Source organism: Malaclemys terrapin, chromosome 18 (genome assembly GCF_027887155.1).
Source record: "Malaclemys terrapin pileata isolate rMalTer1 chromosome 18, rMalTer1.hap1, whole genome shotgun sequence".
Lineage (NCBI taxonomy): Eukaryota > Metazoa > Chordata > Testudines > Emydidae > Malaclemys > Malaclemys terrapin.
In genome coordinates this window covers 10,006,601-10,018,725 of record NC_071522.1, presented here as the reverse complement: position 1 = coordinate 10,018,725, position 12,125 = coordinate 10,006,601, and the positions used below count along the sequence as shown (strand labels likewise).

The following is a 12,125-nucleotide window of genomic DNA, read 5'->3' as shown; positions in this document are numbered from 1 at the left end:
CAAGATCTGCCATCAATAGTTATTTCTTCAAACAACCCCACAGGCTTTTAAAGCCAGCTTCAGCTTCCACTATTTGAACCTCTGCGCCACTATCAATACTTCGTTAGATATTTTTAGCCACAGGACCCGTGTGCCATGAAATCCGAGAGAGGAATTTCGATGGATATTCTCCACAGGCTAGTGAGTATCTCCCGCGGCTAAATCTGATCACACGTCAAAGAGTATTTAAAGTATCAGTAGAGGGGAGGCAAGGATTTATGGGCAGACATTCCTTTGCAATTTAAACAAGTTTTAATTCCCAGCAATATGTGGTTGGTGTACGGGGGTGAGGGTCTGGGGCAGAGGGTGTATCCAATACTGGTGAATAGTGCCAGATTTTTGCAAGCGTGGGCTGGATATTCAAGAGAGCCTGGAACCCAACAGCAGCCAGTTTAGCCACCTAAATGAAGGGACCAGAGTTTATCACCCCACATCTCATCTTCTCAATTGCAGTTGAGCTCTTTTGAGAAACTGGCCACGCAGTTCTATTTATCCACCAGCACAGACATTGTAAGTTTCACCCCACCGCCACAGGCATGGGCCTCAACCCAAATCCGAAGCAACCACACTCCAGGGGCGAGAGGGGAGTTTTATCTCAGTACACATTTAAACTTTGACATCTCTGCTGAGGGGGCAGGAGTTTTTCCTGGCCCTTGTTACGCACGGGGTTAACTACAGCTTCCTCCCCCTCTGCTCAGGTGCCTTTGGGAAGACTGCCATCTATACCCATAGGAGTGAGATGGTCATTATGCTGAGGAGTTTTCCTGATTATGTTAAACTATTTTCTTATTGAAACTCTTGCCTTTAAGTCTCAAGAACAGAGGACAAGTTCATGGAGAACACTCCATCAATAACTATTAGCCAAGATGGTCAAGGACACAAGCCCACGCTCTGGGTGTCCCTAAACCTCTAACTGCCAGACGCTGGGACTGGACCACCGGGGATGTATCACTAGATAATTGCCCTGTTCTGTTCATTCCCTCTGAATTATCTGGCATTGGCCACCGTCAGAGGACAGGAGCCTGAGCTAGATGGAGCATTGGCCTGACCCAGTATGGCCGTTTTTATGTTCTTGAGGAAGAATCTCCAGTGGGACTAAGCATGTGTCTAAGTGTCTGCCTTAGATCATGACCAGCTGCACAAATACTCATGTATATAATACTACCCTTGCTTAACACTGCCGTGGAAAGTAAAATGTGCCGAAGAAGAGTTGAAACATCCTCTAGCTAAATGGATGGCGTAGGCATCAAAAACCCTACCTGATTTTTACTATTTCTATTCTTGAAAGACCACACCCTTTGGAAAGGCATTTTGGGCGAGAGACTGCCATCCTTACCAGGAGCGTAGCTAGGGGAGGAGCAGGGGGAGCGGCCACTCCCGCACTGACCACATTCGTCAAAAGTGGCGCCTTAGGCACCGACTCTCTGGGTGCTCCAAGGATGGAGCACCCATGGGGAAAAATTGGTGGGTGCTGAGCACCCACCGGCAGCCCAGCTCCCCAGTCCCCGCCCCGCCCACCTCCGCCTCCGATCCTTACTCATACCATATAGCACCTTACTCCTCAAATAGTGCCAGTGAAGCCAGTGGGACTACTCACGGATGAAGGCACTTCTTAATGGGAATACAGGAGGCTGAATCGGACCCTTTGCTGCAGCGGGAAGATCTCAGAGGGTGAGTGCCCCCCCCCCCAAGCTGAACTTTGATACTCACAAGTGTGTCAAAGAATTTTAAATATCTGTACTTGCTTGCCAGTAGTGATACCGCTTTGTTGACTAGCACTTTACTCAACTCGGATAACTGTAGCTATGGTCAGTATCTCTTTCTGGTTTTCGGGAACTAGCTTAACGCCGTTATATTTGGGTCTGTAACGCAGGAAAGGGAGGTTGACCCCTCACCACGCACAATTCTGAACGGAAACCTCTCTCCTTCCACCACCTCTTGTAATAAGTTAAGTCCCTTCAAACTGTCAAATCCGTCTTGGATATAACACAGCTGGAATCAACAGTGTTATGACAAGGCTTAATTTGACCCAGAGGAACTTTAAATCAAAAGGTATTAGAATTACTCCGTGGGAGCCTTGATTAGGTTTCATGGGTCCATTTTTAATTAAGTACATGTGTGCTGTGTTTATGAGGGATGGTGCAAGATGGCAAAGAGCAGGCAAAGGTGGTAATTAAAGTGTTTTCACCCAACCCAGGCCACCTATTCATTAAGTTAGTCAGTTTTGCCGGGAAAATCGATGTTAGCAATGCAAAAAGGAATGAGTCTTCTGAAGGAGGAACTTTAGATGGAGAAATCAATGCACCCTTCCAATTAGAGAGCTCTGTGACCTGAAGCATGTGGCTTGATGCATACTATTTTGTATCACCTGTAGATGAGGACAACTGCGTTACGTATACAAAAGGCCAAGAGTGAAATTTTCAAAGTTGCCCAGGAGATTTGAACACCCTGGAAATGGATGGAAAATGGACAGGCAAATCTCACAGGTGCAAAAATATCACCCAGGACAAAGCTGTAAGAGTCCTAATTATTAGTACAGATACAACGCCCTAGCTACCCCCATCTCTCAAAACGCAGAGGGTCATTTTTCAAGGCACTTGCTAAACTCTCTTCACAGCCTACTTCTAAGAAAACTAGGCTGCTTACAAACAATATTTAGCCCACATCTAGCATTTTGTATTCTCAAAGCGCTGAACAAGCAGGCCGTCTTCACAGCAGTCATATGAAGGGTAGGTGGCTATCCCGATTTTAATGATGGAGAAACGAGCACAGACAGGTTAAATGACTTGTCCAAGAATTATTTCCTGTTCCCAGACCTCTGCTCAGCCCACTAACCCGCACTGCCGCCCCCAGGAATGCTCTGATTACTGGGGGCCCCCAGTGTGCTAGGCACAGTACAAACATATAGTGAAGAGATCATCTCTGCCACAAAGAGTTTACAATCTAAATAGACAACTCAGACAAAGGATGGGGGGTAGCGGGAAGAGAGAGAGAGAGAGAAGTGACTTGTGGAGTCAGTGGCCGAGATGGGAATAGAATGAAGATTTTTCTCAGTCCAACCCCAGAACCCCATGCACTGGACCACGCCACCTCTCAGATACTGGGGTATGTGATCATTGTCACGAGAACATCAAAGGAGCTAATGTGAGGTAGCTGGGTGGAGGAAGGGGCTGAATTCTGAATTTCCTAACTTCTGTAACATTCGGATCTCTGCTTTCGCAATGCAACAGTGGTGCACTTACACCCCCCAGGGAACAAGCATTGATTTTATAAGGAAATTAAGAAGAAAGACCACCGGTTAGCTGCACCGCTTTGCAAATGTATCATTTACCACATAAGGCGATGATGTGACTGCTGTCTTCATGCACAAATTTCCTGGTGACTGCTTCTTCCATTATCTGTTTTACCTGAAAGAAAAGACAAAGCATATTGATAGGGAGATTTTACATGTCGGTTCCATCATCTCTGTGGAAGGAGAGTCCAAGGCAGATAATTTCCCCTTTTGTTCCCCTCCAAATTCAGACCTTTACGTTTACTTGAATTGTTTGTGGCTTTCGTTACTCCAGTCATCACTCCAGGATTCATTTCTATGCCCCAGCACAACTGAAATGCCCTTAAATGCATCACCCCAGTTGCATATCAGCACCAAGCAGCAGGTTAGGAGGCGGGGCAGACTAAAAAGCCAGGTGCAGTCCTGCAGAGGTGCTGTGGCTGTAACCAACTTAGACTACAGAATACGGTTCCTTGGTGGTATCACTGCACCATGGAACTAAACACTATCTTCAGCCCGGCTCCTTGGGTTAGTGAATGACAGGAACGTAGGCCAATGAGCAGCTTCTTACTACACCATCACGCTACATGAAGACATCGGTTAGCAGCATATTTGTATTGGATACTATGGTGGCTGCTTCCTTGGCTTGCTGGCAGTCAGAAGACCGCAGCCATCGCAACCATTAGCAGTGACTGTGACACTAAGGGTTAACAACCCCACACTGATCTCTTGTGCTCCTGCTCCTCACCGGAATACAGAAGAAGGATGGCCCAGTGGCTAGGACTAGCCGTGGCGTTGGGAACCCAGGTTAAGCTCCCTGCTTGGCCACAGCTTGACAACTCACTGAGGGGATTGGTCTACGCTGCACTCAGAAGCGTGACTGCAGCATACCCGATCCAGCTAGCTCCAATATCAATAGCAGCAATGCCCCGGCAGCACAGGCGAGCCGCTCACTTGAGTACATACCCAGGGTCCTGGGCAGGGTTGCCACAGCTTCATTGTTATTGGCGTGAGCATGTCTACACGTGCTCTGGTCACACCTCCGACTGCGGGACGGACCAACCCTTCGCCTCAGATTCAGAGTCACAGCCACTCATGTGAGTGACAGAAACAAAGTTTGGCTGCTGCAGGAGCGAAGTGCAGCCAACACAGCTCAGCAAGCGAGCTGGATTCCACTCCCTCTTGTGTTTACTAAGCTCCACGCACGGACACCTGTGCAAACCCACCACAAGCAGGTGTTGCCGAGAGCTCCAGCTACAAACAATGAAGTAGCAGAGGTGCAATTGAGAGCAGTGTTTGGCCTCTATTACAATCGACAACGAATGAGGAGAAAAGGACTCAGCTTGACTCTCAGATCCCAGGTTGAGTTTGCGGGGCTGCGAAGTTAGAAGAGACCTTTTTTTTTTTTTTTTTTTTTAATAATCACATTCCTTAGGGAAGCCACTGAGAGACCAACACGGGACTCGTGATTCTGTTTGTACCAATCCTTGTTGAAGTGTCCAGTGGGTCCATCGGAAGGTAAAGTCCTTAATGCAAGTTTCAATGTACTGCACAAACCCTTTGGAATGACGCATGCATTTGCCTTCCTGTGCATATCTACTTCAGTCCATTAAATGAGATAATTCTAAACCTGCTTCTCCACTGGGCACATTCTGCTGTTTTTCAAACCCACAGACTCTCCCAGTGCTATAATGAGACAAGCATCCTCAGAGAGGTTTCCAGTGACCTTTCAAGCGAATTAGGCAGAGAGAAAAACCCAAGATCAGGCTGATTGCAAATGGCTTACAGAGAGGGTGCGAGGCAGTGACATTTCGTAGCAACAGCTCAGACAAATGCTTCCTGACACCGGATCTCTTTGCAGGTGGGTTGAATCGACATAAGCAAGTCTGTTTTCAAGGGAGGCATGCAAGGTTTTAACCATGCAGCTCCCACAGATTCAGGAAAAAACAGGTGCTGCAAAGCAAACACCCACACATGCTGCTTTGAAATTCTTTCCCCCAGATCTGTTAAAAACAGATTCAGGAGGAGATTTTGTTCTAAATGCAGGGAGTTTGAAATAAAGTGATCAAGCGGGGTAACATTTGTTCATGGCTACATACATACATAAGATTTTATGTTTATATATACAAGGGACGCAGCGTGGCCTAGTGGATAGAGCACTAGACGGGGACTAAGGAGACCTGGGTTCTATTCCCATTAGCCTGCTGGGTGAGCTCGGGAAAGTCTCTCCTCATGCCTCAGTTTCCCCCCTGTAGGGAAGTCCCTCCTTTGTAAAGTGCTTTGAGGTCTATGCAAGGAAAGCCCTATATGAGAGCGAAGTATTACTATATAGTGACAAAGGTAAACATCTGGAATGGAAAACTTGTTCACGTAAAGTTTTGCTCTAGTGCCGTGTATTCTTTTTACTTGCACTAGGGTAGCACCTAGAGGCTGGCGCTGAGACCGGGGTCCCCTTGCGCTGTAGAAACACAGAGTAGCTGACAGTCCCTGCCCCAAAGCCCTTCCAATCTCAGCAGAGAAGACGAACAGTGGAAGAAAGCATTATCATCATCTCCATTTTAGAGAAGAGAAACTGAGGCTCCAGGTGATTCAGTGATTGGCTTGAGGCCATGCAGGGAGTCTGCCACAGAATTCAACCCAGCTCTCCCAAGTCCCAGTCTAATGCATTAACCATTTTTCAGTGTAAACAGCCATATGGGAGAATTAAATGGGCAAGACCACCTCCCTTCAGCGCCTTTAATACTATACCCTGGTCACCTTTTATTTTTATGTATTTCTACTACTTTACACATACTTGTGCTTCTATACCCAGGTGAACAATTCCTCCCCTTAACAGCCAGGCAGCAACCCATAATTTCCTCTTAAGTAGATCTCACTTCACTTCTAGGAGGTGCAATCACCTTCCACGTATTCAAAGAGTCATAAAACCACTTATCTGCCATTATTGCTCGGCGGTGGAAAGGGATGAAATGGTTTAATGATAGGCCTTCACGTCTGCCGGAACATATGTTAGCGCGCTTAAATGCCAGTAATAAAAAGAGGAAGATTTCAGGTCAGAAAAACCTGATGTCACCAGGGATCGAAAACCTGGATTTTTAGACCCAAGGAAGAGGTGCTGTTCTGCTCAGCACCCTGGCAACCAACTCAAACTCCTCTTTGTTTTCGGAGTCTGCAAAACTCAGCTTTTGCTGTTTGCGTGATCCTGTCCCCTCCCTTTCTCACCATATCTCAAAGCCATACACAATTCCATAGGGGCCCGTCTATTCCTGGAACTCCAGGTCAGCCAAGCCTCCCCCATTTCCCAGATTGGGGCAAGGACTGGCTCTTTGTTATGAATTTGTACAGCGCCTAGCACAATGCGCATCTGCCTCGTTACACTCATTTATCACACGCGAACTCAATCCTCCCTAACAATGCAGAGTGCCGGTTCAGGGCCATAGCCTCAGTTGGGTCTGTTCTAGAGGCAAATCCCCAGTAACTGCTGGTTCGCTCCTTTCTGAATTGTAATTAACGAGCTCCGACCCATTCCCCAAATAAAGCCAAGACAGATTTCATCACAAAAAGGTGGGCCCACTGTGGTAGAAGACTTAACCACCCATCACCCCCTTCCCAACCCGCACACTGGCGTAGTATCTTTTTTAACCCACAAAAACCCAGACTGTTGAAATCTAGGGCTGCTACTAAAAAGAGATAAGCATATGCTCCCCTTCTCCCTCCGCCGATATGCTCAGCACAACTACTGATCTGTCAACACTTCAGACGCTAGCATCTTCTTCATGTATTGGCCTTCTCAGTCTCAGCTTTGCAGGGGAAATATTGGTCCCAGAGGACGGGCGAAGGACAAACGTAGTACCTGTCTTGAAAAGGGGGTACGAAGAGGAGCCGGGGAATTATAGGCCAGTCACCCTAACTTTGATACCAATTTAGGACCTTTCAGGCCTGCGCTGACATAGAGCATGAAATAAAACCGTCACATGGGACTGCTGATGAAAGCAGACGAATGATCAGTCACCAGCCCAATCAGCGGCATTTCATAAGAGCGGCTGTACTGGGTCAGACCAAAGGTCCATCTAGCCCAGTGTTCTGCCTTCTGACAGGGGCCTCAGAGGGAATGAACAGAAAAGGTAATCATCAAGTGATCCATCCTCTGTCGCTCATTCCCAGCTTCTGGCAAACAGAGGCTAGGGACACCATCCCTGCCCATCCTGGCTAATAGCCATTGATGGACCTATCCTCCATGAACTTATCTAGTTCTTTTTTGAACCCTGTTATAGTCTTGGTCTTCACAACATCCTCTGGCCAGGAGTTCCACAGGTTGACTGTGTGATGTGTGAAAAAAAAAATACTTCCTTTTGTTTGTTTTAAACCTGCTGCTTATTAATTTCATTTGGTGACCCTTAGATCTTGTTATGAGGAGTAAATAAAACTTCATTATTTACTTTCTCCACACCAGTCATGGTTTTATAGACCCCTATCATATTTCCCCCTTAGTCGTCTCTTTTCCAAGCTGAAAAGTCCCAGTCTTATCAATCTCTCCTATTTATTTATTTATATCTCATGATTTGTATGCCAGCCTTGTGACGTATTGAACATTGGGGCTTGGCAAGAAGGGAAAGACCCATAGGACCGTTTGCGATCACTATCCCACCCTTTTAGACGGGGCCTGTGGACGAGTCAGAAGCAGCGTGGGAAGTAGCGGATTGCGGAGGATTGAGACGTAGTCAAAAGGTGAAGCCGTCGGGAGAAAAGGCCCCCAGCTCTGAGAGTGGACTCTGTAACGCAGCATGTTTGCGTTGAACATGTTTACTTGAACAGGGTTAGCCTTCCCTGTGTTGTATTTACACCACTGTTGACTTACAAGCTTGATTTGTGTTTGCCGTGGAAGGAAAACAATAAAACGTCTCCCTAACCTTTCCCCTTTGTGAAGCGCCCGATTGAGACCATCTGGATAAGAGTGACTAAGCAGGACCAAGCTAGGTGGAAATGAAAAGGCCAGGCTAGCAACGCTGCTTTGTCTATTCAATTTCCACCTGAAGTCAAAGGCCAGCTAACGATGAGCCAATGTCCCAGCCAAGATGGCCCTGGGTGAGGAGTCAGGAGACCAGAGTTCTATTCCAGCTTTGCCACTGACCTTGGGCGAATGACGGCGCTTCTCTGCCTCAGTTTTCCCCATCTGTAAAATGAGAATAATGATACTGACCTCCCTTCGGTGAAACGGTTTGGGCTCCGTGGGTGAACAATGTTCTCTAAATCCATACTGAAGCACCTCAAAAACAGGCCTGATCTACAGAGGAGCCAAGTATCTACATGTGCCACTGCTGTGAAGGGGAGCTGCCGGTGCTCAGCACCTCTGAAAGTCAGGCTGCTGATTCAGAACCACAAATATGGAGTGAGACACTGGTTCGATTCCCTGCTCTGCCACAAACTTGCTGTGTGACCTTGGGCAAATCACATCATTTCTCTGGGCCTCACTTCCCCATCTGCAATGGGGATAACAGCACTGCTCAACCTCACTGGGGTTTTGTGAGGATAAATACATTAAAGATCATAAGGTGCTGAGATAATAAGTCCCTAAAACGGATCGGAGATTAATGCAAGGGAGAAAGGACTCTTGATCTATTTCCTTAGAGTTCTCATAGGTGCAGCACCCTGCATGAATTACCGGTAGATAAGCCTTGATTTGCCCAGCTGACTCTCTCAAACATTTTTGAAGCCATGTGTTCAGTAATCCGCATTCTGTCATTGGTTCTCTGTCCTCCCATAGTGGCTGGTCCACATACAGTGATTTAAGAGTCTTCAAGCAAATGGACCCAGTCCTTTAGCTCAAGCAACTGAGGCAGGAGATCCTGGGTTCAAACCCTGAAGAAAATTCCGATTGTAAACTCTTTGGAGCAGGGACCATCATTTTGCTCTGTGTTCGTACAACGCTTAGCACCACAGGGGCCTGGTCCATGATGAGGGCTCTTACAGAACTAGTCACCACCACCACCTATCCACAGGCATTGTTAGATTGTCAGCTGTAGTAGGCTTGTATCTTCTTTTGTGGGCAAGCCCCTCCGGGGCAACCGGGACCCAGGTTGTGCCAGTGCAGATTCCACTGTCAGCAGAAAGATGAGTAACTCTCTGGATCTTTAAGTGAATCTTTTATATCCCCAATTTTCTGCCATTGCATTTCCTTCAAAAGGAGAGAGAGTTTCAATGGCAATGGAAAACCAAAGAACACAGCTGATTGTATTTGATCAGATGTGGCTGTGAAGATGAAAAGGGTCCTGTAAGTGCAACTGACTTTCAGGATGATGATAGGGGTATATTTTTGCATGACCGCTCAAAACAATACAAACTCCCTTACAAAAGGTCCCCAGAGGCAGGCCCTGCTGCTCTGAAGATTCCCCCAGGAGATGTAGCAGCCAAAAACAATTAGTATTAGATGCTGAATATAAAGGAGATTGCTACATTTTGGTTTCCCAGCAACCCCTCGCTTAGGAAACAAGGTAGCGAAGGTTTTCATTTCAGCCCCTGGTTAGCTTTACAATGATAGATCGGATCATAAAACGTATTGAGCTGCATTCTTCAGTCTCCCCGCTCTGAAAGTGATAGCCACAGAAGCCGGGTCATGGTTTTCGGAGGAGATGAGCAAGAGCCAGGGAAGATGGAGAAATCAAGTCACCTTCTATTATGTTAAATACTGTAGGGAAGAGACGGGCATTAGAGGAAGAGAAGATTCAGAGCAAGTGTCAACACACCTCAACGTGGACAAGAAAAAAGGAGGAAGAACAGAATGAATCAGGGAGTTTAAAAAAAAGAGAGGAGAGACTCTCCCCCACCACATGAATTTTGTTATGTGCACCAATATGGAGGGGTGCACATAATAAAATTGGGGGGGAGGGATAGCTCAGTGGTTTGAGCATTGGCCTGCTAAACCCAGGGTTGTGAGTTCAATCCTTGAGGGGGCCACTTGGGGATCTGGGGCAAAATCAGTACTTGGTCCTGCTAGTGAAGGCAGGGGCCTGGACTCAATGACCTTTCAAGGTCCCTTCCAGTTCTAGGAGATGGGATATCTCTATTTATTTATTTATTTATTTATTTTATTTAAAATTAATTCCACACATGGGTGGGAAAAATTAGAGGGAACACCGCAAATACCAATTAGAATACTTAGCTCTCCAACAGTGCTTTTCAGCAGTAGATTATACTGGGCCAAAGCCTGTGTCGGCAAACATAGGGGGAGGGTGGAAAACAAGCATGCTCAGTAACACTGCTGAAGCCGGCTGCCCTCACTCTGGCCCCCCCACTATTGGCAGGCGTGGATTCTCTCTGGCAGTGTTATCCCCATTTTATAGAAAAGGAAAGTGAGGCACAGTGGCTACCTCAAGCGCACACATGAAGCATAACAAAGCTGGGAACAGAGCCCTGGAGGCCAACTCCTAGTGTACAATCTTCTCCGCCAATGTTTTTATAAACCCCAATGCTGGTAATAAATCCAAGCGTTACCAATAACGTCATTAACCAACATCTCGCCATTATGCCCCCTTGAGACCGCAGTGTGACTTATAGCACGTGTTAGACCAGTGGCCACATTTATGGGAAATTCAAGCCACATCATGCAGAGCTGACGTTGTCATGTCTGAAATTAGGCTCTGAGCATTTAAAAGGGGGCAGATTTGGTACCAAGTGCACTTCACTGATCTAAACGTCCAGCAAAGCAGGTCATTACTTGCAGAAGCCTTTATTTGCCTTTGACTTTCTTCAGTTCTTTTTCTCAATTACTCTTATTGCCGCACTACCAAAAAGTGCCAGCCAAGACAGGGCACCATCGGCCTAGATGCTGTACACACACACACACACACACACACACACGTTGTAAAAGACCCTAAAGAATGTACAAGCTAAATAGACAGAGGTGGGAGAAAGGAAGGGTGGTTATTCCCATTTTGCAAATGTGGAAACAGAGGCACAGAGCAACTAAGTGACTTGCCCATGATACCACAGAGAGTCTGTGACAGAGTTCAGAACTCAGCCCAGATCTCCTGACTCCCAGTCCGCTTCTAATAATCGGGTGGTTCCAGAGAACTGTCTGACTTCCCTCTGAACTGACCCACCAATAAGATGCAGCGAAACATTTTGATTCCCCTTTGATTACCTGTATTAAAAGCACACGGCAATCTCTTCTCAGGTCAGAGGTCTGAGAAAATAATTACATATCGCTACAGAAGGCCACCTGCAGCACAGACCAGCTTCTACTCACAACAGCGATTTAAACGCAGAGAAAGCCTCACAAATGTTCTGGGGAGATTGTGAACCTTAATAGGAAGTGCTTTCAGGGCAGGAAAAGCAGACACTAAATGTCAGAAGCTGGAATACATCATTCGTCGTCGCCACAATTCCCAGAAGCTCCAGGGGCAGAGAACCAAGAAAATCTCTTCTCTGTAATCCGATGAAATAGTGTGGTTGGTTTTTTTAAAATGCTAGAAATTGGAGAACATTTCTAGATAGGGAATTATTCGGGCCTCTGTCACACTGTCTGCTCAGGAGAGGCAGCTTGAAATCAGGCTTTTCACACCTAAACCCTGCACCGACACCCATGCACAGAAGATCTGAGCAAACTAAGTTAGTCTTGTTACCAGAAACATTAGCCCCTCTCCCTCCCGACAGAGACCTATTTAACCTAGCAAACTGCTCTGAATCCAGCTGACTTGGCATGGCAGATACAGGCTGTAGGCTCTAGCAGGAGACAAGGGTGGCTAGCAGGGAGGGACGATCTTGCAGTTAGACCAGCATTTCTCAAACTGGGGGTCCTGACCCAAAACGGGGTTGC

General features: G+C 46.8%; 1 protein-coding gene across 3 annotated transcripts in view; it reads right to left on the bottom strand.

Annotated features, from left to right (window-relative positions):
• The window catches only part of SGSM2 (small G protein signaling modulator 2), a 131,280-nt gene that overhangs the window by 101,680 nt on the left and 17,475 nt on the right, over nt 1–12,125 (bottom strand). For all 3 annotated transcript variants that reach the window (XM_054008510.1, XM_054008511.1, XM_054008512.1), the window contains exon 2: nt 3,371–3,446. In XM_054008510.1, coding sequence (XP_053864485.1) covers nt 3,371–3,446 — 76 coding nt within the window. The remainder of the gene's footprint in view (nt 1–3,370; nt 3,447–12,125) is intronic.